General features: G+C 47.1%; 1 protein-coding gene across 2 annotated transcripts in view; it reads right to left on the reverse strand.

Annotated features, from left to right (window-relative positions):
* Positions 1–25,702, reverse strand: part of LOC146789708 (tetratricopeptide repeat protein 21B-like) — a 576,531-nt gene that overhangs the window by 92,449 nt on the left and 458,380 nt on the right. For both annotated transcript variants that reach the window (XM_085632041.1, XM_085632042.1), the window contains exons 25-26: positions 5,321–5,516; positions 227–451 (exon numbers count right to left, since the gene is read on the reverse strand). In XM_085632041.1, coding sequence (XP_085488167.1) covers positions 227–451; positions 5,321–5,516 — 421 coding nt within the window. The remainder of the gene's footprint in view (positions 1–226; positions 452–5,320; positions 5,517–25,702) is intronic.

Below are 25,702 nucleotides of genomic sequence, written 5' to 3' on the forward strand. Positions count from 1 at the left end.
CAGGCATGGTCTGATCCGATTCATATCGCATACCCCGCTGTCAAGAATGTCGAAGGAGCCACTTTAACAAGAGTCGCAGGAATGATATTGACATTTACTACATAATAAAGACAATTTCACTTTGTGCTCCGAAGAAAACTTCACAACCAATTCTTGACTTAATCTTTCAGCCTGAAGGCTACTAGTGACAAGTGATTAATTGGGTACTGGATTCATCAACACTAACCTTATTGTACTGTAAGCAACGTTTTAGTAGCTCAGTGGCAATATCATATTTTGCCGACTTGATGTAGATGTCAGATAACAAAAGCCAGCTCTTCTCCAGGACCTCTGCATCCAACAAGGACCAACTCACTTTGGAAAGCCGCTTCAGTTGATTTCTGGCCCGCGGAGTCTGTTTCAGGAGCATGCAACACTGCGCTACTGCCAAAACAGCATCAACATTTTCTTTCTGGAAAGCATATTGAAATAAGAATAAGGCAAATAAAAATAGAGAGGACAGGTAGTGGCAATGTTCACAGATCAGCTGCTGATTGATGGTGGTCTGCTTATAATCATGCTTATATTATATAGGCACATTGCTAATCACGGTCTGAAATAAGTTAAAGTTGTTGAGTATGCAAACAATACAGAACCTCTTTGTGTGACAAGAGTTGTGTGCTTGTTGACTACTCATTAGGAATTCAAAGAATTCAAGAACCTAAACATTAGGAACGACAACTACCACAAGAACTATGCATTTGCACATACATCACAAGACCATATTTACCCAAGTAGCATAATAAGAGAACACCAACATCAAGGAATTTGTTATTTACTTTCAATAATGATCTTTCTGGTAGGTACTCTATCTATATGCCGATTTCCAAACTGGGAAATCGCCCTGAGGTGCCAGACTGGACCTAGAAACTCTTACTATGGCTCCTCTGTGCCAAAAGGTGTCACTGTGTGGTTCCACTCAACTTTGGATGTGAAATCACACAACCAAATAAGAAGTCGCACTACTAGCTGATAAGTATGTATGTATTGATATTTATATAGTGAAAACCTAGCTAGGATGCAACACAGCTGTAGATCACTGGGGGGGGGGGTGATGGAGAAGATCTGCAAGAAAGTGTACTTCAAGTGGCTATAACACAAAGCACAAGTTACTTAGCTTCGGAAAGGCCTTATCTGGTAGAGACTTATCTAGCCGCAGATTCCTTACCTTAGAATAATCCCCGGGTGTTAGATTGGATCCAGAATTTGTTTTGGGAGCAGTACACTTGCGTACGGTAGGTGGCATTGTTCACCTCCATGTAGCATCATCATCTGTGCCAGAAGTGACGTGCACAGAGCCTATGTAGGCGCCACCCCAGCACGCTGAAGTCTGTTTCTGTTTGTGACTTTCCACACCAGGAGCGGGAAAGGCACAAAGAACACTGACGTGAAAAACTAGGGCCATGAAAGGGGAATAGCCTTCACACTAGAAATCTGTTCACAGAGCAGGGAAGATGGGTGGGTCGGTAAGGAATCTGCGGCTAGATAGAGTCTCTACAGATAAGGCGTTACTGAAGGTAAGTAATTTGTTCATCTGCTAGAGATTTCTAGCCACAGATTTCTTACCTTAGAATGGATACCAAAGCAATACTTCCCCGGAAGTGGGTCTGCAAAACAATTTCACACTAAAAAGTCCTGCAAGACCGAATGGGCAAAGTGATCATCCCTATGGACCTGACTGTCTAGGCAGTTGTGCTTGAGAAAGGTATGGAGAGATGTCCATGTTACTGCCTGGCAGATGTCTAGGACTGGAACTCTGCAAGCTAATGCAGTGGTCACAGCCTTGGCTCTAGTTGAATGAGCAAGCAAACAGTCAGGGGGATGTTTTTTGGCATGCACAGCAGATTTCAATACATAGCACGATCCATTGGAAGATGGTCGTTTCTGCACGGCCTCCCATTTCTTGGCCCCGACATACCCCATGAAGAGTTGATGGTACACACAGAACAGTTTTACGTGATCAAGGTAGAATGACAACAGTCTAATTTTGGGCCCAGCCAGTGGAGTCTCTCCACTTCCTTAAAGAGAGGAGGCAGAACGTAAAAGATAGGCAAAGTGATAGACTGGCCTATGTGGAACTGGGAAACTACCTTCTTCAAGGAGGACACTCAAATCTGAAGGACCAGTTTCACTGGAAAAAAGGAGATGTAGGGAGGTTGAGAGGACAGTGCCTGTAGCTCACTGACCCTCTGGCAGATGTAATTGCCACCAGAAAAGCCATCTTGATGGTGAGGAGCCTAAGTGGACAAGAATGAAGCAGCTCAAAGAGTGCATATTAAGAAAGTAGGAACCAAGTTAAGGTCCCATTGAGGCTCAACAAAGGGAGCTGGGGGAAACATATGTTGTAGACCATTAAGGAACCTATTTACAGTAGGGGACTTGAAGAGAGAGGGCTGATCTGGCAGACCTGAAAGTGGAGATGGCAGAAAAATAGCCCTTCAAAGTGCCCAATGCAGAGCCTTGCTGGGCTAGGGTAAGGATAAACAAAAGAACTTAAGAAAGGAGAGCAGATAATCAGTTTCCTAACACACCATGCCACAAATGGATTCCAATGGACGGCATACACTGTCTTGGTGGAGGGAGGCCGGGCTGCTAAGATAACATTGCAGACCTCAGGTGGAAGTTCAATAGCTGTCAACTGTTGATGCTCAATTTCCATGCATGAAGGCACATCGTTGACCGGTTCAAGTGGAGAACCCTCCCCTGCTGCTGTTACAGAAGATCCTCCAGAAGGACCGATTGCCAGGCTCTACAACTCGGGATACCAAACTCTCTAAACCTAGTCTGGAGCCACAAGGATGAGTTGAGCCTGGTCGTTCCTGATCTTCTTGATAACTTGGTATGAGTAGTATGAGCGGAAAGGCGAACAAGAGCCCTGAGCTCCACTCAAGACGAAAAGGGTCTCCAAGCGAGAGCCGCCTTGGCAACTCCAGAAAGTAAAACTTAGATTGAAGAGAGGAGAAAGAATGAGGAAGAGATGGAGCGGAGCAGAAATAGAGAAAGAAAAGTGGGGAGCGTAAAGCGGAGCAGGAAGAGAATAAAAAAAGCAAGGAAGGAGAGAACATAAAGCACAGAAATCAAGTTGAAGATGACAGGGTGCAAGGAGGAGATAAGAGTGGCATGAAGATAAGATAGCAAATAGAGTGGAATTATAGGTAGAATGATTAGTGCACAAGATGCAGTGGCACCCATGCCCAGGGGTGCAAGGAGTCCCCTGCACCACAGTAATGGTTGTCTTTCAATACCACACAGAGGTGGGGGGGGGGGGGTCATTAATTTCTGGCTTGCATTAAGGCCCATGGCTCCCTTCCTATGCCACTGATTCTGGTGGTTTGCACACTGCACATGCTTGCTAATTCAGTTGCTGTGTGTCTTCAGTGCACACAGCCTTAGCTGCAGAGTATGAAGCACCTTTATTGCTGCACATAGAGGAATATTGCCTCCAAGCTACGTTAGCAGCTGAAGGAGCCCCGTTGATTAGTTCAAGTCCTTTGCCATAAAGAAATTTGAAAAATGCTATTTAGGTCATTTAAACCTAGCACTGGCTATATCTAATGTACATGTCAATATACCTAAATCGAAGATGCAAAGCAAGGTAGAGATGCTACAGTCCGGTGCTCAATTCGAGCCGGTGGTTTCCGGTGCTCGGCACAGGCCCTTAATTGCCAACACCGGCATTTATGACACCTGCCACATGGTGGTGCTGTTTCTGTAATTTATAGATGAGCAAATAACAGTTGTTCATGAATTCCATATACATGAAAAACAATTAATACCGACCACCCAAGCCATTCTTATAGCTTTGGGGACCTCGAAAAACTGAATAGTCACACATGTAGCAGTGTGATGGTTAGTAGTTGTGGTCATTGGCAATGTTTGCAAAGACAAGGGGTAGTGGGAGCTACGGTGGCCTCCTGGCAAGGACCCAGGTAATCAAGTTTTTTACACATTAAGCACCGCTACAGCCCAGTGTGCCTTACCAATGAAAACTTCACAGAGGTCAACTGTTCACATTACGAAGGGGACTTTTAACCAGTCCTATTTTCATTGCTCAAACTTGCAGGGACATAGTAGAGGAACCGTGAAACCCAATACCCCGGCATATTTAGCTTTGTTGGCTGAAATATCTTGATTGGTTGAAATTCACCCTCATAACATGGGGCTATTTGACAGATATGTAACACCATCTTTATTGAGTCACTTCAATGACGGAAACTTGGGAGAGCCATTAACTCCCTACATATAAATTAGGGCTTCCTTAGCTGCCTTTTCACTGACAAGCTGTACTTAGCTCTCCATCTGCATTCTACCCTCAGTCCTTCAAACACGTTTTTACTGATGTAGAAACCTTGGATGATGGTTCAGTGTCATGTGAGTATGAGGTACTGAATAAATTAAGCCAGCAGTGGCACTGGCATACAGAGGTAATTCTTGGGGAAGGGAGTGCACCCGTGACAAAATTCAAGCTCTGGCATACTGGAGGTAATGTGTTGTAATCATCTGATGGTAATTCCCTTTTGAACCCCCCACCCCCTTCCCATCCCATCGGAATGTTCCCTGTTCACAACTGTCATCCTCAAAATTCTACTGCAGACTCTGACAGCTGCTCCTCTGACTGGAAATGTGATGGTGCAAGTTCTGTTCTAATGAACTCTTACAAATATTGTGTCATGGACTTCACTTCATGACAGTAGTCTTTGCATTTGTGGCTAAACATCGCATAATAAGTCCTGGCGTACAGGAGGCAATTCTTGGTATTTAGGTCACCTATGGCAAAACAATGGCATATTGGGGTAACTCTTGCTGTTAACTATGGCATATGGAAGGGAGGGAAAACCATAAGAAAATGCTGCCCGTCTCATACTGGAGGTAATTTTTGATCCTTGGGTCATCCATGGTATGAGACAGCATACATAGCTACATTTTGGCACTGGCATATTGCACATAATTCTTGGCATAATGGGTGACCCATGCAATATGCATGGGACGAATGACAAGATGCGGACAATGGCGTACTGAAGGTAATTCTTAACATACGGGGGGGAACCATTTTGAAAAACTGGGGTCAACTTTTTTAAGCATTGGGCTTAATTGGCACACCATGAAAGCATTGGTGGTTTAAAATACACTATTCGGTGCTATTTTTTCAAACTTTACCCAGTTGGGGGGGGGGGGGGGGAAGAGACCCCACAAAATCTGCGCTCACTGGAATTCGAGACAAGTATTAGGCCTTACCACTTTCCAAGTCCACCAGCCACCGCTGGCAGTGACTGACCCCTACCTCAGCTGTGGCTATCTCTGTAAAAGAGTTCAGGGCAGACTCCACAAGAGCTTTGTCCTTGGTGGCCATCATGCAGTAGGTATGGAGCACTTTAAGTTGTTCCTGTCCTTGTGTTGTGCGGGGGTGAAACTCTTTCAGTAACTTCTCGGCTGTGCGCAGGCCCAGTTTCTGAGAATCCCTCCGTTCAGGCGAGTCCCTGTTAAAACAATTTTATTGTATTCAGTTAATCACTTATTTTACTCTCTTGTACAGTGCCTTCCTGTCACATCAGTTATTCAAGCCCATGAAAATAGAAAGGGAAAGGGAAATTGAGTGGGTGGGAGGAGAGTTAACCTGTGGAAGGGTCGAAGCAGAAAGGGGGAAAAGAGGGAGTAATGACCAAAGCGAATGAGATGAAGTAAGTGTTGAAGTAAAGAACGTTTTGTAAATGAAGTGTCAGCGCCTGGATACTCTCACGGGTGATTAGCCGCGCTCTATAAATCCTATTTGATTGATTGATACCCGGGGCGGATTCTCCACGTGGGCAGAGGAGCGTCGCCCCAATGCTTTCTCGCAGTGCTAGAAGCAGAAACATAAGATGGTATTTTAAATACCATTTTATGTTTCTGCTTTTCGCACTGCGAGAAAGCAAAAGGCAGGGTTTGGTTGGGGGTGGTCGTTCCTGCTCCAGGCAGGAGAGTAGTGGCTAGCCCACTGCTGTGGGCGCTGACTGTTTGGTCGGCCCCAGGGTCGACCAAACCAGTCATACACACACTGCATTTTCGCTCATGCAGCTTGCATAGAGAAAATGACCATACCATAGACGTCTGTGGGGTAGGCGTCCTAGCCAATGACAATGCTGCTATTGCAGAGTCGTGATTGGCTTTGGGGAGGAGAGGGAGGCAGCCTGCTTCCTGTAAGGAGCAGAGAGAGGAGAGGGGAGACGTGACACAGGACTGGAGGTAAAGGTAACTTTAATATTCTTTTTTAAATTACCCTCTCCTCTCGCGCGAAGCTTTTCCCCTCCCCTTCCCCTTCCCCTTCCCCTTCCCCTTCCCCTTCCCCTTCCCCTTCCCCTTCCCCCCCCTCCTCCCCCCCCCTCCTCCCCCCCCTCCTCCCCCCCCTCCCCCCCTCCCTCTCGCGAGCCATACCGGCAGCAACAGATTGATAGTGTCTTCCGTTAGTACCACTGACCTTTAAAGTAACTGTGGATTTTTGGTTGCAGTGTTCCTCCCTACTGTCAAGAATAATCAGAAGGAAGGTACCACACACCTGAATTACTTGTACCACAACAGGAGCAGCTGAATATTGGAAGGCCTGGACTCAAATACGAGGACTATTTCCCCAGCTCCCCTGCCTCACTACAGCGAATAAAATTCACTTCCAGCAAGACGGGGAAAGGGGAATTGGGATAGACAAGAGAGACTCCACTGTTATGCCCGCTTCTCCTGGATTCTTAGTGAGGAACGCTCTGGCATATGTTAATACAAATTAAAAACGGTTACAATAACTGGTTCCCTCCCACTGTTCTCCTAGATACCCTCTCCTAGATACCCTCTCCCTCACGAACTACATCTTAACCTGAATTTTACAGTGGAATAGCCTTTCTCCATCAATATTGCTGCAGATACTTAGGACTAAGCTGAGCTGAAAGAACTGATGTAGCTTATTTTCTAGGCAGGTTGTAGAAGGTTGGAGGTAAGCATTATATATATATATATATATATATATATATATATATATATATATATATATATATATATATATATATCTTCAAAGTTTCCCCCGGACTGAGACCGCACTCCAACAGCAGGTAGGTACAACCTTTTATTTAACAGCATGCAGCTTCCAATCCCCTGGTACTGCCCTCGGCCTGACGCGTTTCGAAGCGCTCAGCTTCTCTTCAGAGGCCCGCATCAGCAGTCCATTTAATCACCTTACCACCATCCCCTGCGTATTTAAAAGATTTCTTGGCTTCCGGTGCGCCATGCAATTGGATCATTCCTTTTCTCAATGTACGCCGGGATCTGTGGTCTTTGGTCTGTCAATAATTACCCTCCAGTGGGTTTGACTGCTGACACGCCATCATTCAGGACACAATTAATCACCCTCCATTGGGTTTTAAGATTGAACGTTGCATGCCGGCAATGATAACCTGCTGTGCATATCAGAACGTGATTGGTTTACTTCTGCAAGTCCGCTGTTTTTGCGGTGGTGCGTCGTCTCATGCGGCTGGGACTGCCGCTACGAATTGCTTCAAAGTTTCCCCCGGACTGAGACCGCACTCCAACAGCAGGTAGGTACAACCTTTTAATTAACAGCATGCAGCTTCCAATCCCCTGGTACTGCCCTCGGCCTGACGCGTTTCGAAGCGTTCAGCTTCTCTTCAGAGGCCCGCATCAGCAGTCCATATAATCACCTTACCACCATCCCCTGCGTATTTAAAAGATTTCTTGGCTTCCGGTGCGCCATGCAATTGGATCATTCCTTTTCTCAATGTACGCCGGGATCTGTGGTCTTTGGTCTGTCAATAAATAAATACGCAGGGGATGGTGGTAAGGTGATTAAATGGACTGCTGATGCGGGCCTCTGAAGAGAAGCTGAACGCTTCGAAACGCGTCAGGCCGAGGGCAGTACCAGGGGATTGGAAGCTGCATGCTGTTAAATAAAAGGTTGTACCTACCTGCTGTTGGAGTGCGGTCTCAGTCCGGGGGAAACTTTGAAGCAATTCGTAGCGGCAGTCCCAGCCGCATGAGACGACGCACCACCGCAAAAACAGCGGACTTGCAGAGGTGAACCAATCACGTTCTGATATGCACAGCAGGTTATCATTGCCGGCACGCAACGTTCAATCTTAAAACCCAATGGAGGGTGATTAATTGTGTCCTGAATGGCGTGTCAGCAGTCAAACCCACTGGAGGGTAATTATTGACAGACCAAAGACCACAGATCCCGGCGTACATTGAGAAAAGGAATGATCCAATTGCATGGCGCACCGGAAGCCAAGAAATCTTTTAAATACGCAGGGGATGGTGGTAAGGTGATTAAATGGACTGCTGATGCGGGCCTCTGAAGAGAAGCTGAACGCTTCGAAACGCGTCAGGCCGAGGGCAGTACCAGGGGATTGGAAGCTGCATGCTGTTAAATAAAAGGTTGTACCTACCTGCTGTTGGAGTGCGGTCTCAGTCCAGGGGAAACTTTGAAGCAATATATATATATATATATATATATATATGCCTTTGAGTCTTCCGTCAATGAAGTGCCTCCACCTAATCGAGAGTTGCTTCGTTGCAAGGAACCGCACGGAAGCCGGTTTCTGTCAATTAAAGAAATTTTTCTCCTCTGGATACGGAAGAAAAACGAAGCCGTGTGTGGTCGAAAATTGCTTTTATTCCTCAGTCAGCCATCCGTCAAACGCGTTTCGAGTGCGCAGCACCCTTGTTCACTGACGCTGAGTAAAGTTTTTACAGCCATTTTAAACTTTGTGCTTTCCACGTGACCAAACAACTACAAAGCAAGTGTATTGGAAGACAGACTCGTAGTTTTCAATATGAATTTCACACTATTACACTTAAATAGAGAATCAGCAAAATTTGGTATTGAAAACCCATAAATACTCTGTCATCCGTAATAATAATGAATAAATAATAGTACATTTGACAATGTATATATTGCCCAAGTGGGCTTTTAAGTAGTTGTTACATATATCTATCACGAGGCCGGTCATTTCATCACAATATAATTTCATTGTAAACTGAAATAGAATCAACAGAGATAATATCTTCTCCAAAATCCATTACATTAGTCAGTCAATCAAACCAATGAGTCAAATGAATCAAATCAGTTGCACTCTGTCACTAGTGCCCCAGTGGGCCTATGACCATATCCATATTGGATAGTATTTTCTATTGCACGTGGAAATCTTTGTATAACCTGAGTTTTGGCTAGGAACATTAGTTCAAATTTCATTAACCTAGATGAGTGTACAAATCCTCCTCGACATTCAAACCATCTGGCTGCTTCGAATTCAATTTAATAATATATCGAGACTCCAACCTCCTTAACTGTTTTTCCCTGTTGCCTCCCCTAGGATTCTTCTCTACTGCGTCTATCACAAAATATGTGAGACCATCTGGTCGCTTGTTGTGGAATTTCTCAAAATGCCGTGCGACAGGATATGATCTGTCGTCATTTTTGATTGCTCTTAGGTGTTGTAACACTCTCTTGTGTACTTCCAGAATAGTGCTGCCAACGTACCTCAAGCCACAAGGGCATTGGAGCACGTAGACAGCATATTCGGTTTTGCATGAGAATTTACCTCTTATTGTTTGCATTTGTTTGTTTAAGCCTGGTGCATACTTTTCAGTGTTCACACCATGCTTACATGCTTTGCACTTTGAACATTTTATAAATCCCTGCTTTTTTGTTAACCAAGTCGTTTTCGGTTTGGGTTTTCTTAAGGTACTTCTAACCAGGGTCTGTTTAAACGATTTCGCTCTGCGAAATGTGATCTGTGGTCTGTTTGGGAGAACTTTTCCTAGGATTGGGTCATTCTTAATTACATGCCAGTGTTTGTTTAAAATGCCTCTTAGTTTAGTGTGTTGTGTGTTGTATGTTGTAATGAATCTACCTGGTGTGGTTAAAGACAGTTTCTTACTCTTCCCCTGTTCCTCCTCCTTTTTATCAAATAGGATATTTTCTCTTTTCCTGTTCTGCACTTTGTGGATTGCACTTTCTATCCACACATCTGGGTATCCTCTATCCAGAAATCTTTCCTTTAGAACCGATAGTTCTTGTGCAATAATCTGTTCTTTGCTACAGTTGCGTTTGGTTCGTATACATTCACCATAAGGTATACTCTTTTTGAGATTAGTGGGGTGAAAACTTTTTGCGTGTAAAATAGTATTACTGGAAGTAGGTTTTCGGTACAACTTCGTCTCAATTTTTCCATCTTCAATATATACTGTCAAATCCAAAAAATTAATTTCAGTCTTGCTAATTTGACTAGTGAATTTTAGATTGAGATCATTAATTTGTAGGCTATTGATAAATGTCGCAGCCTCCTCTTCAGTCCCTTTCCATATGACGAACAAGTCGTCAATAAACCTACTCCAGTGCAAGATATTATTCTCCCACTGTTGTTGATACTGCGACCTGACCACCTGCTCCTCCCACCAGCCCATATGCAAATTAGCATAGCTGGGGGCGAAGCAGGTGCCCATCGCAGTACCGCATACTTGATGGAACAGTTCATTGTGGAACAAAAAATAATTGCTTGTGAGACACCTCTCAATCATTGACAGAAGCATTTGGGTGTGGGCCCACATAGATATCGGCCTTGAACCTAAAAAATATTTAACAGCCTTTATCCCATCAGTGTGTCGTATGCTCGTATAGAGTGTTGTTACATCTATCGTGATCAAAAGATAGTCATCTTCCCATGGTAGGTCATAGATACCCCTCAGAAAGCAGCCAGATGGTTTGAATGTCGAGGAGGATTTGTACACTCATCTAGGTTAATGAAATTTGAACTAATGTTCCTAGCCAAAACTCAGGTTATACAAAGTTTTCCACGTGCAATAGAAAATACTATCCAATATGGATATGGTCATAGGCCCACTGGGGCACTAGTGACAGAGTGCAACTGATTTGATTCATTTGACTCATTGGTTTGATTGACTGACTAATGTAATGGATTTTGGAGAAGATATTATCTCTGTTGATTCTATTTCAGTTTACAATGAAATTATATTGTGATGAAATGACCGGCCTCGTGATAGATATATGTAACAACTACTTAAAAGCCCACTTGGGCAATATATACATTGTCAAATGTACTATTATTTATTCATTATTATTACGGATGACAGAGTATTTATGGGTTTTCAATACCAAATTTTGCTGATTCTCTATTTAAGTGTAATAGTGTGAAATTCATATTGAAAACTACGAGTCTGTCTTCTAATACACTTGCTTTGTAGTTGTTTGGTCACGTGGAAAGCACAAAGTTTAAAATGGCTGTAAAAACTTTACTCAGCGTCAGTGAACAAGGGTGCTGCGCACTCGAAACGCGTTTGACGGATGGCTGACTGAGGAATAAAAGCAATTTTCGACCACACACGGCTTCGTTTTTCTTCCGTATCCAGAGGAGAAAAATTTCTTTAATATATATATATATATATATTTCTACATACAGACATCTGACATAAGTAGTTCAGTCTCTGCCTAGTGGTTCTTTGTAGTCTTCCTGTGCAGCAATAACTCGAGGTAAAATTGGAAGACTGCTCTGTCCTTTTAGAAGCCGTCAGTCACAAAATCCGAAGGTTAAAATTTGCCTATTAATAGAACTGAACTGAGTCTTTATCTGTGACTGAAAGGCTGCAAGAGAATTAGGAAACTGCTCTTGAGGAGCGCTGCAGTAATTACTTGTCCTTTCTTCTAAAGCCTCTAAACTCGCTGCTAGCTCCTTACGCGCTGTCTTCTGCTGACCAGGCACGCACAAATAATTAATTGACTCACCAGAAGGAATCCACAAGCTTTGGACACACAACAAACTGGAGAGATACAGCCCCAATAAAGTTTACGAGGCAAGTCTCTGCCGAACTCGGAAGGCTGCCGAGCTCTTCTAAACCGGAGAATGCCAGGCAATGAAGATTAAACTGGATTCATTCACCCCTGAGAAATAATTACTTAAATTCTGTGAGAGGAGAAAATGACCCAACCTCCTCACAGGAAATATCAGTTGAAGTGCGTCGCGGGCAGAGAACGTGCGCACGATCTTGAAGGCAATTTGCTGAACACTAGACCGCTAACCAACTAGATCGCTCCGTGGACGGGCGCCATGTTGGAAGAGGTGTAAGAGTAAACTAATCTTCTTTTGAAACGTTTCTGGGAAGGGAAATGATGCAGCCGGCTCCAATGGTAACAAAGTTGTTTTCTTTTGCGGTCGATCAACGGGTGATCAGTGAAAGCACACATCACCGTTCCTGACAGTACCCCCCACCAAGAATTCTCCCCCTCTCTCTTTTGGTTTATTAGATGTGTCTTATGAAATTCGCGAACCAGTCTGGGGGCATGAACATTTGAACTGGGTTCCCAAGAATGATCCTCTGGACCAAACCCTTTCCAGTCAATTAAATAAAAGATCTTCCCTTTCTTCAATTTAGAGTCACTTCAAATTCTTCTCCAGACTGACCTTGGATAGGATCTGGAGGTAACTCCATTCTCATACCTACAGGGTTTCGTTTAACTAATGATACATTAAATACTGGCTGTATCTTAAGTCTGGAAGGAAGCTTGATGTTAACGCTAACTGGGTTTACCATTCTTTCTACCTCATAAGGACCTACAAATCTAGGCTGGAACTTCCGATTTCCCTTGAGGTGCATATATCGAGTGGATAACCAAACCTTATCCCCTGACTCAAAAACGGGATTCTTCCTCCTTTTCTTGTCTGCCTGATTCTTGTGTGCAGCCTTAGCCTTAACCAAGTTCTGGGTTGCTATCTTATAGGTCTCTTGTAGCTTTTGCACCTTCTCTTCCACTGCTGGTACTAAACTTTCTGACTAATTCACTAAGGTATTTGGATGCCTGCCAGAATTTAAAAAGAAAGGGGAAATCCCTGTGGATGAGTGTACAGCATTATTGTATGCAAATTCAGCTGCCCAAATTAACTCTGGCCAATCTCCCTCATGGTCCATCAAGTAGAGGCACAGATATTGCTCCAGCTCTTGATTGACTCTCTCCGTTTGCCCGTCAGTCTGTGGGTGAAAACTGGTGGACAAACAAAAGTCTACCCCCAGTCTGCTTAAGAAAGCTCTCCAGAACCATGAAATAAATTGGGGTCCCCTATCTGAGATGACCACCTTGGGAATCCCATGTGCCTTAACTATATGTTGAGTGAACAGAGTGGCCAGTGGAGTTGAATTGGGAAGTGATTTCAGTGGAACAAACTGAGCCATTTTGGAGAAATGATCTACCACAACCCAAATGGTGGATAACCCCTGACAGGAAGGAAGGTCCACAATGAAATCCATTGAGATTGTGTGCCAGGGTGCTGGTGCTACGGGCAAGGGTTGGAGCAAACCTTGCGGGGCCTGTCTTAAAGCTTTTCCCTTAACAGAAATTGCGCAAGATGCCACATACTGTCTCACCTGAGCTTCCAGATCGGACCACCAAAAATCACGTTTAATCAATTCAATGGTCTTAGTCACTCCTTTGTGGCCCGCTAGGGGGTCATCATGACAATGCTGTATTACTTCTCTTTGTAACCTTGCACTAGGGACGAACAAAATTCCATGATAAGGTTTCCCATCTCTAATTTCTCTTCCCGGATCTTCTTTTATCCAACTCGTCAATTCTTCCTCTGTCATAGAATTCCTGATCTCTTTTTCAAATTCCAAATAATGTATGGTACCAATTATCTTTTCCTCAGGAATTATGTGAACGTCTCTGGAAGTTTCTTTGTGTTCACTCTAATTTAGCCGAGACAAGGCATCTGCCTTCCAATTGGCTGTTCCAGGTTTATATGTCAAAACAAAATTGTATTCTGCAAAAAACAAAGACCACCTAAGTTGTCATGTCGAGAGAGTTCGAGCTGACTTCAAAAACTGTAAATTTCGGTGGTCAGTATAGACTGTTACTTCATGCTTGGCTCCCAACAAGTAATGCCGCCAATCCTGGCAGGCATCCTTCACCGCCAACAGCTCCTTATCTGCTATGGAATAGTTGATTTCAGCTGCCGATAGTTTGTGACCTGTAAGCAACTGGATGGAGTTGGCCAGTATCTCAATGTCTTTGAGACAAGATTCCTCCAATGGCCTGATCGGAAGAGTCAGCCTCCACAAAGAAAGGTTCATCAATATTCGGATGTAACCGGATAGGAGCAGAAGTAAAAGCTTATTTCAAGGACTTAAAAGCTTCCACGGTTTCTTGTTTCCACACAAAAGGTTCTTTGTTCTTCAAAAGGCAAGTAATTGGGCGAACCTTCTCTGAGATGTTTGAGATAAATCGTCTGTAGAAATTAGCAATGCCAATGAACCTTTGCATCTCCTTGACATTATGCGGAGAGGGCCATTCTCTTATTGCATTCCCTTTCGAATCATCCATCGCCACTCCGTCAGGAGATAAAATGAATCCCAAAAATTCCACTTCTATGGTGTGAAAAACGCACTTCTCCAACTTGACAAAAAGCTGATGATCGAGCAACTTCTTCAAAATGGCGCGCACATGTTGTACATGCCCTTCAAGGTTGGCCGAGAAAACGAGGATGTCCTCAATATACACCACTGCAAAGCGGTCAACAAATTCTCAAAGGATATCATTAACAAAATGCTGAAAAGCAGCTGGGGCATTACACAGGCCGAAAGGCATTACCTGGTACTCAAAGAGACCAAACAGAGTTCGGAAGGCGGTCTTCCACTCATGCCCCTCAGCCATCCTCACCAAATGATAGGCCCCACGAAGATCCAGCTTGGTGTACTCTCGAGCATCCTTCACCTGATCCATTAGTTCTGAGATCAAAGGCAGCGGGTATCTATTCTTTGTCACCTGGTTCAATGCACGATAGTCAATGCATGTTCCAAGTTTTCCTTCCTTCTTAGGAATGAAAAATAAAGGAGAAGAAGCTGGAGACTGGGAAGGCCGGATGAAACCATCGGCTAAGCATCGATCCAGATACTCCTTCAGATGAACATTCTCAGCTTCAGAGAGGGCATAAATTCTGCTGCACGGCAGAAGCGCCCCAGGTTCCAGTTCAATCGTACTCCCTATGAGGGGGTAATTTGTTGGCCTCCTGCTCATCGAATACAGCTCTAAAATCCTGATATTCACTAGGAATCGCTGGAACTTCCAAAGCACAGACCACTAAAGATGGTTCCGCCAATAAGGTAGATTGGGAAGGTTGAAGATTAGATTCCTCTACATGAAAGCAATGTTCATTACAATAGTCTGAATTCATTTCCATCTATCTTCGAGCTCACTCAATCCTTGGGTTGTGTTCGGTAAGCCATGGAAGACCCAAGATCAGCTGAAACTGAAGGGCATCAATTAAGGCAAACTTCAATATGTTTCTATGCCGCCCTGGACCTTCCAAGATGATTTCTTCGGTATCCCAAGTGATTGGGCCTGAAGAGAGGTTTGTACCGTCGACTGCTCGCACCGCTTCAGGCTTGATCTTACTAACAAATTGAATTCCTAAGGATTTGGCAAATTTGATGTCGCAAAAATTTCCAGTTGCCCCAGAATCAATCATAACTGAAATGTTATCAGGTTTTCATGGACACTCCTTGACAAAATGCCCGGCAGTTCCACAGTACATACACAATTTCCCATTATGTCATCTCTCCCTTTCCTCTTTGGTTAACGGGCCCCTTACTGACCCAATTTGCATTGGTTCTTCCACGGAAGTAGACTCGAGAGACTTAACCGGATCTGACCTAGCTCTATCGAAGCGCGGTGGGATGGGCCGAACCTCCTTGCGACGCTCACTCCTTTCATTTTGTCTCAAATTGATCTGGAGTACAAGATCCATTAACTCCGAAACGTCTGTGGGCCTCTTAGGAATTTTTGCTAATCCATCCTTCAATTCATCGGAGTCCTCGATAAAAAATTGCCACTCTTTTCCTTAGGCCACTTTGTTTCCCCTATCAGTTTGTGAAATTGTGCAATGTAAGCAACTAATTGCCGATTCCCTTGTTTAAGATCCATGAGTTCGTTGTCGGTCATTTGAGATACAGTTCGGTGATCAAAAATTTTAAGGAATTCTTCCTCGAACTCCCCAAAATTATACAAAATAGGATCATTGCAACTTACTAGTGGCATAGACCACGCTGCCGCATCTCCGCTCAGGTAAGACAGTACAAAGGCCACCTTAGATTGATCTTCCTTAAAAACTATGGGCTTACAAAGGAAGTGCAAAGAGCATTGGGTGAGAAAAATGTGGGCCTTGTGTGGGTCCCCAGTAAATGTTTCTGGAGCTGCCAAAGGTATTGTGGGGAACATGGCATGTATAACTTGGGTGGTTAATTCAGACGTGGAAGGAGAGGGCGTGAATTGGAATGGTTTGGGGGCCTTACGCTATGCACTAGCACCTGTAACTAATTCCTGACTGGACTTCCTAACCTCCTCACTAAGCGTCTTATTAGCCTCCATGGTAACATTTAACTGTTCCTGAATTCCTTCTCACACTACAGCCAGCACCTTGACATCCAGTCCCTCCGCCATACTGCCCAGGTGAAAATTTAGTAAATGGCACTTCAATCTGTCAAGAATAATCAGAAGGAAGGTGCCACGCACCTAAATTTCTTGTACCACCATGGGAGCAGCTGAATATTGGAAGGCCTGGACTCAAAGGCGAGGACTATTTTCCCAGCTCCCCTGCCTCACTACAGCAAATAAAATTAACTTCCAGCAAGACGGGGGAAAGGGGAATTGGGATAGACAAGAGAGACTCCACTGTTATGCCTGCTTCTCCTGGATTCTTAGTGAGGATCGCTTTGGCATCTGTAAATACAAATTAAAAACGGTTATAATAACTGGTTCCCTGCCACAGTTCTCCTAGCTACCCTCTCCCTCACTAACTACATCTTTACCTGAATTTTACAGTGGAATTAATGTTGCTGCTGATACGGAGGACTAAGCTGAGCTGAAAGAACTGATGTAGCTTATTTTCTAGGCAGGTTGTAGAAGGTTGGAGGTAAGCATAATATATATATATATTTCTACATACAGACATCTGACATAAGTAGTTCTGTCTCTGCCTAGTGGTTCTTTGTAGTCTTCCTGCGCAGCAATAACTCAAGGTAAAATTGGAAGACTGCTCTGTCCTTTAAGAAGCTGTCAGTCACAAAATCCGAAGGTTCAAATTTGCCTATTAATAGAACTGAACTGAGTCTTTATCTGCGACTGAAAGGCTGCAAGAGAATTAGGAAACTGCTCTTGAGGAGCGCTGCAGTAATTACTTGTCCTTTCTTCTAAAGCCTCTTAACTCACTGCTAGCTCCTTACGCGCTGTCTTCTGCTGACCAGGCGCGCACAAGTGAATAATTGACTCACCAGAAGGAATCCACAAGCTTTGGACACACGACAAACTGGAGAGATACAGCCCCAATAAAGTTCACGAGGCAAGTCTCTGCCGAACTCGGAAGGCTGCCGAGCTCTTCTAAACCGGAGAATGTCAGGCAATGAAGATTAAACTGGATTCATTCGCCCCAGAGAAATAATTACTTAAATTCTGTGAGAGGAGAAAATGACACAACCTCTTCACAGGAAATATCAGTTGAAGTGCGTCGCGTTCAGAGAACGCGCGCACGATCATGAAGGCAATTTGCTGAACACTAGACCGCTAACCAACTAGATCGCTCCATGGACAGGTGCCATGTTGGAAGAGGTGTAAGAGTAAACTGATCTTCTTTTGAAACGTCTCTGGGAAGGGATCTGATGCAGCCGGCTCCAAGGGTAACAAAGTTGGTTTTCTTTTGCGGTCGATCAACAGGGGATCAGTGGAAGCACACAAATTACCGTTCCTGACACCTACTGCAATAGGTGGGCAACGTTGTTCCTATTGCAACAAGGATATTTTAGGGAAGCCACCAACAAAGTTAACTGCAGACTGTCAGACCGGTTAATGGCAGGACTGGGAAGCCTAACTAGTATGCAAATGAACTCCCGTGTAGCAGGGAGCTGCTCCTGTCCTCCTGGCTTAAGGTACTCGGACTGCAAGTGCTGGCAGGGATCAGAAAGGCCTCACCTGGGGGCTTTCAAGCTTTGTGAAAAATGATGTATGAGACAGCGCATCCTTTGGAGCAAGGCCGGCGCTAGGCATGGGCAGTGTGGGCAACTTGACAGGGATCGTAAAGTGGTGCCCTTGTGTTTCTACAGTGTGGGCAACTGCCCAGGGCCTCGCACTCAGCTCACCAGCATGAGGCCCTGCATCCGTGGTGTCCTTTTGTTTCCCGGCCAATCCAACTGAAAGAAAGGTGTCTCCTTGCAATTAGGATTCTTGGGAGGGGCCCTCTCCCCCCCCAAACCCCCTTCCCCCCCGCGCGCCTCTCAGGGATGGTGCTGGGAGGTCTAGGAGAGGAAGACACTTCCTCTTGTCCTAATTGCAAGGAGACCATTCAGACACACTGCGGGACGCCCATTGTCCAGCATTTTAGCGCCCCCACAGTTTTAACTTTCAGCTCTCAAGCAATTCACACCTTCAGCCCAACATGAGTTGTAAAAGAGGTGCTTGTAGGAGGCTGGTAGGAGAAGCTGCAACCTAGGAGGAATCTGCACAAAGCAGCTTCCTGAGCTGTGTCACTTATCTCAATTATAGGGACTACGCACATTCCCTTTTGGCCCGTGGCCCCAGAACTGCTGGAACCGGACCTGCTTTGGAGCATGACGATTATGTGACACATGATAATACGGGAGGAAAACATTGTCGTAATGATCGTATCCAGTCTTTGTTACATAGTCGGCGGCCTGGCCTGACATGAGCTTTCTTATGAGGAACTACATTGTGTGGCAGGTTATGCACGTTAGATACAGAGTCCTAGGTGGTAGATTTCTACCCAAGGTGCGGACGCTAACACCCACAAGAGACCCCTTTTGTGCAAGCATTTGATTTGCAGTTTGAAAACTCCTGCAGCTTTAACATGCAGCTTCGCCAGGAATGGCAGTGACACGATGGTCATGATGTTCTTCATGCTTTTCAGACCTTGTTTTAACCTGTAATAGGTTTGGTGAGTCATCCTCCTCCAAGACGGTGGATTCAACATTAGTTCAGTTCCAAACATCACCAGTACTCATGTCATGTTTTCTAAGCAGAACTAACATGCTAGTTGGAAAATGAGGAACCCTGGCAACCAGTTTTTATCTGGTTATATATCTTGTTACTCTTGCAGTACAAAAGTGGTGTTACAGTGACTGCAGGTTATTTGAAGGTCCTCCATCAACCATGGTAAGATAAAACCAGGATATTTTTTATTTGTATGCAAAACACGAATGTAGCCATGTTTGTTTTAAAAAGCGTCTCTCTTACAAAGACCATTTTATTCTTTTTGCCTCTCTTGTTCTGCTGGAAGATTATGTCAAAACCACCAGCATGCCAGACCTGAATATTTAGTTAGGCAGGGCCGCACTAGGTTGGTACCCAGCGTGGCTGCTCTTCGGCTAATCACCTCATTGCCCTAATTGAGGGTCCTTTGCGAGCTAGAATGTGTCTTTATTTCCTCCAACTGCTCAAGTTTTGAAGGGCTCCAGTGGCGGCGTGTGGGTTTAAGGGGAGGGGATGTGGTCCGTCGGCTAGACTGCCGACTTTGGTGCTGGAAACCAGGGTTCGAGCCTCGGGGTCGCATTCACATCCTGTGATTCTGGGCCTGAATGTGTAATGTAAATACGGTGCTCGTGTAAAGCGCTCCAATACCTTCGGGTCAAGTTTGCACAATATAAATATGCAAAAAAATAAAATAAGGGATGCCCTTGTGTTTCTCGTCAGATGACAAGGAGCACCGCTCTCAAGTTACCCAGTCCTGAGTGTGATGGAGCCTCACCGTCCGGGTCCTCTCCCAGCGCATTTAATCACAGGCACTTCTCGGTGTATAAATACTGGTGTATAAAATTCCATAGCGCACCTAGAACAACTCATAAAATCAGGGGCACAAAACTAAATCGAAAGAAATGAAATATGTCCTCCTTGTTCGTAGCAGGACGATACAGGGAAATCTGAAATTGTCGGCGATGAGCGGAAATCGTCACCATCTCAAAACAAGTTCCGGCGTCGCGTGAGTGCTGCGTGGGGCGGCACCCTTTGTCAAAGTGAAAGCGGCACGGTGCGCTGCGAATACAAAGAAGCAGCCACAATTGATTTGGAAGCTACCGATGTGGCGTAGCTTATTTACAGAGCTGCCAACCTTGTGCCTGGGGAACAGGATTGATCGTGTCAGCTCTCCAAAAAACATCCCAATCCAAATAAATAAAATTAAACTCCTACCAAAATAAATTGAAACTGGGGAATCTGGAACAAATGGTGCAGAGCAATTAAAAGTAAACAAGCAAATGCCTTCTGTTGAACAGGAAGCAGCAGCCATTGCTTTAGTCCCAGGAGTCCTGTGTACATTAATTAAGTAAATAGTTCTCTGTCCTGCTAATGAAAGCTCCCGAGTTAGGACACATGTAAAAGGGCCAGTCCTCATGGTAGGTAACAGAATACAGGGAGGTATAAAGGAGGGACTAATAAACCTATTAACAAATCAGAAGCCATTGGAGGAGCCTAGCGCGCATCCAAGATGGTTGCGTGAGCACAGGGCTCCCCGGACCCTCGCTGCTCCTCGGAATTTATCCTGACAATATCCTGACGTGGTTTATGGAATCTGGGAGATGACGACCGGCTGAGCACGTATCTCTTTTCAGAAATTTAATCGGACCTGGGAATCCTGAGTTATCGTTGTTTGAACTTTTGGGACCCACCCGACGGAGGTGCCCGGGGCGAAGGTGAACCGTGGAGCCGTGTCGCAATTGAACAACAGCGGCTGCGGCTCGGTGCCAGGGGCCGCTCGACCACTTTCGGTTTCACTTTCAGACCTCAGGGGGCTGGCCGGTGGAGCGCTTGAGGTGGCGGGGTGTTTCCTCGACCTCTGCACAAGGCTTTGTCTCCACCTGCCACTAGAGTGCCTATCGCCTTGGGTCCCCCCGCACCGCCATATTGTTGCCTCGGGTGAGGCGCTGGTTTCCAGGGCCTGTACCCCAGCTACTTTTGATCGGCGGTCCCCCTCGGAGTCTGTGACCACATGGGGGGCAAGGGGGGCCCCGAGGGGCGTAAGACTAAGGCCTCCCTCCGTGGGGGATCGGTCCAGACCAACAACATGGACCGCTACACTCAGGGCAGAGGCTCCCCTGGAACGGCCGGTCCCCCCTCAGACGCCGCCGGTGGGGGCACATCCGTCTCTTCGGAACTTTCCCTACAGGATATCATGGGCGCCATTGATGGCATCAGGGAGACCATCGCCACGCAATACGAGGCCCTGGCCCGCAAGATCGATACGGTGGCGATTGATGTCACCTTAATACGGGCGGATCTCTCCAAAACAAACGAGAGGGTTCAAACTCTCGATGCGCGGACCTCCACCCTTGGTGCGGATGTGTCGGGCCTGCAGGCCGCGCTTGGTGACATCAAGGTGGTCAATGATCAGATGGCCCGGCGGCTGGAGGACTTCGAGGGACGGGCCCGACGCAACAACATTCGTGTCATCGGCGTACCGGAGTCCTCCGACGACCGCCCGGTTGACCTCCTGGTCGAGGAACTCATCCTCCAACAGCTGACCCCTGCGGGCTTGAGTAAATTCTTTGCCGTTGAACGGGCTCATCGAGTTCCGGGCGGGCGGCCACGGCCGGGGGCCCCCCCGAGGCCTATCGTGGCCAAACTGTTTTACTACAGAGACCGGGATGCGATTCTGCAGGCCTCACGTGTCCATGGCCCGGTTCGACATGAGAACTCATCCATTAACTGTTATCCGGACTTTACTCAACTTGTCCAGAAACAGCGGATGGGATTCCAGGGGGTGAAACGTCGTCTTCGTGAGCTGGGCCTAAAGTACTCTATGCTCTACCCTGCCAAACTCCGAGTGGAACATGAGGATCGGACTGCCTTCTTTGACTCTCCTGTGGCCGTGAGTGACTGGCTGGACTCGCTACCGGACAGAGGTGGCCGTCCCGGGCCCTCTGCAGGTGCCAACGGTGACGGGTCCCCTTTGGAGTGACTCGTGGTCCTTGATTTTGCCATTTTGCACTGCTCAGCTGGGTTGTACTTCTTTGGTTCAGTGTGTTTTGCTAGGACCTGTACGGGGGGCGGGCGGGGACGGGTCCCTTTCCTCCTCCGGGGTCTTTTTGTAGACTGGGGTTAGTTGGGCGACAGGCACACTGCAAGTTGGGGGGGTTTTTTGGCCCGCAGGGGTGCAGGGTGGGGGGAGTTGGGTGTTGGGGGGGGTGGGGGGGAAGGAGGGGTTGTTTTGTCGTGTGTTTTTTGTTTGCAGGGCGAGGTATTGATTTTCTTCCACTTTTGGGACTTGTGCTACTTGCGGGGGGACCTTTGATCTATTGGAGGGGATGGGGGGGGACGGGTTGAAGCTGATGTCATGGAACGTCAATGGGTTGGGGGACCGTATCAAACGGGGTGTAGTACTGCAGTATCTGCGTCGTCTGACTCCTGATGTGGTGTTTATCCAGGAGACGCATCTGGTTGGTAATGTCTGCCATGCAATGAACAGGGGGGGATACCGCCTCGTGGCCCACTCTGGTTTCACCACTGGCTCCAGGGGGGTGGGCATTCTCCTGCGATCCTCACTTCCGTTGGAGATCACCAGGGTAGTCTCAGATGACAGAGGGCGTTATGTTTGTCTGACTGGGAGGTGGGAGGGGCATCCCCTTGCCCTGGTCTCAGTTTACGTCCCCCTGGGCCTCCAGAACTCCACCTTCGCGGACTTGGGTCGAATGCTGCTTGAACTTCCGGGCAGTCTTTTGCTTATGGGCGGGGACTTTAACTCGGTGGTCTCGGGTGACTTGGATCGTCACCCACCCAGGGCCCTCCCCGCTGCCCAGGCTTGGCTAGGTGGCCTGTTGGAGACCTTCGGCCTGGTGGATAGTTGGCGATTAATGCATCCGACCCAATGTCAATACACCTTTCACTCTGGGGCACATGGGAGTCTTTCTAGGTTAGACTATTTCCTTATGCCCGCGGCGCAGACGGGTCGAATTCGAGAGGTCAGGCACCTGGCGAGGGGTATCTCCGATCATTCCCCGCTGTGGCTTCTCTTTGACACCGAGTCGCGGTCTGCAGGGCGGATCGCTCCCATTCCCGATCTGATTCATCCTGATCAATGCGGCTTCATCCCGCATCGCAACACCGCCCTCAACTTGCGGCGTCTCCATGGCGCCCTCGCCAGGGCAGAATACCTCTCCGAACCGGCCGTGCTGGTTTCTTTAGATGCCACGATGGCCTTCGACACCATCGAGTGGCCATTCCTCTGGGCTGCCTTGACCAAATTCGGCTTTGGGGAGGGATTTCTTGGCTCGGTGAAGCTTCTCTACACGGGACCCATGGCTCAGGTGGTGGTTAATGGGCGGGTCTCTCGGCCCTTCGCTCTCGGTAGGGGTACGAGGCAGGGGTGCCCGTTGTCCCCTCTGCTCTTTGCTCTCGCCCTGGAGCCACTCGCTGCTTGGCTCCGCTGGGAGCCCTCGATCAGGGGGATCCGGTGGGCCCCGGGCTTTGAGGATCGGGTCTCGTTATATGCTGACGATATTCTCCTGTATCTTACCTCGCCGCGGCAGTCGCTTAACGTTCTCTTCGATGTTCTGACTTCCTACGGGAGAAATTCGGGTCTCACGATTAACTGGTCTAAATCCTGTGTCTATCCTATCTCCGGTGGCCCCCCTCTCCTGCCGCCTCGGCTTCCGATTCAAATATCTCTGTCCGGCTTTAAATACCTGGGGATACACGTCTCGTTGGACCCGGTGGCTCGCTATGAGCACAATCTCCTGCTTCCACTTCGGCGTTTGAGGGAAGACACGGCGCGGTGGTGTAGGCTGCCCTTGTCCCCACTGGGTCGGGCGGCATTGTTTAAAATGATGTCCCTTCCCAGATTCCTCTATGCACTTCAGAACTCCTTCGACATCATTCCAGTGGCCTACTTTCGGGAGGTGGAGAGCCTGCAGAGGAGACTGGTGTGGGACGGACGGGCGCGTATCGCCCTGGCCAAGCTTACTCTCCCCTGGTACGATGGGGGCATCGCGCTTCCCGACATTCGCAGGTATTATTGGGCCTCGCAGTTATCGGCCATTAACCATGCCACGTATGCGCCTGGCTTGAATCCGGCGTATGATATGGATAAATTCTTGCTCCCCGGTGGGAACTATAACAGGGCGCTTTACTCCCGCTCGGCTGGACGGACCCTGACGGGCCCTACTAAGATCGCGGTACGGATCTGGAAGGCGGCCAATGTAGCCATGGGCTGGAGTGAGCGACTAACATGTGCTACTCCTTTATTTGCCTCCGACCGACTGGGAAGCCTCTGGACAACGAAGGGGTTTGACCGTTGGGACACGATCGGCATCAGTAGAGTGGGAGACTTATGGATGAAGGGCGCGGTTAAGACCTTCGCGGCGCTCCAGAGCGAATACGAACTCACGGAAAAGGAGTTCTTCCGATACGCCCAGGTTCGGCACGCCCTGCTCTCTGTCTTTGGGGAGGGGACCAAGATCCCTGCCTCTTCGCCCCTCGAGGACCGCATACTCGATGGTCATGTCCCCGACAGTACTATCTCTTTAATCTATAAAAAACTTATTAATAATCGGGCTGACCTCTTGGTGCGCCTTCGGGAGACGTGGACGGGGGACGGGGTGGAACTAGACGACGAGGACTGGCAGTCCGCACTATCGTCCCCCAAGGAAGTAGCCATTCCAGCCCGTCTCCGCCTGGTCCAGCTAAAGATTCTCCACCGGGTGTATGTGACGGGCCCCCGTCTGGTCTCGATGGGATTCTCGGAAGATGGGCTCTGTAAGCGGGGGTGTGGGCTCAGTGCCACCTTTCTCCATATCCTTTGGGAGTGCCGGGAGGTGGCGGAATACTGGCGTCGGGTTCATGGGGTCATGGGACAAGTCACCGGGGTTGCGCTGCTGCCGGAGGTGCGTCGCTGTGTCTTGAATGTGTGGGAGCCCAATGATTATAACGCGGCTCAGACTCGGTGGGCGGCCCTGGGATACATGATTGCCAAGAGGGATATTGCGCAGCTTTGGGGCTCCCAGCGGCCACCCACCGTGTCAGTATGGAAGGAGAACATGGACTGGTGTATGTTCAGGGAGAAGACTGTGTATGTGGCCCGCGGTAAACCCGGGGCTTGGGGTAGAATTTGGGGGCAATGGAACGCGTATCGTGGGGGTATCTGTACGCCCCCCCTAGTGGACACCGATATTGCCTTGTCCCCCTGACCCTTGATGGTTCCTTGCAACTGGTTGTAATAATCGAATATAGATGTTTCTCTCCCGTTACCCCCCCCCGATCTTTCAGTACTCCCTCCTGTTGATAGCTAATTGAAGGTTTGGAGTAAAGTCCCCCGGATGTAGCCTGACCCACGCTTTTTGCCCTTATGCCTCGCCTTTTGTTTTTAGTTGTTATTTATGTTAAATGTATGTCTCCTGCTTCTTTCGAGCTATCCTGAGCCATTTACGGGGCTGGGCCCCAGGAGTCGCCTACTGTTTTAACTAATGTACGATCCTTTCTGAATCTAGCGGCCGGCCCTGGTGGTTGTAGGCCCATGCTTGTAACTGACTTAGTGTTTCAATAAAAACTTTAAAAAAAACAAAAAAAAAAAAAAAAACAAATCAGAAGCCAACCTTTACAATGATAAAGTCAATGAAAAATATGAGC

The sequence above is a fragment of the Triturus cristatus genome, chromosome 10, assembly GCF_964204655.1.
Source record: "Triturus cristatus chromosome 10, aTriCri1.1, whole genome shotgun sequence".
Lineage (NCBI taxonomy): Eukaryota > Metazoa > Chordata > Amphibia > Caudata > Salamandridae > Triturus > Triturus cristatus.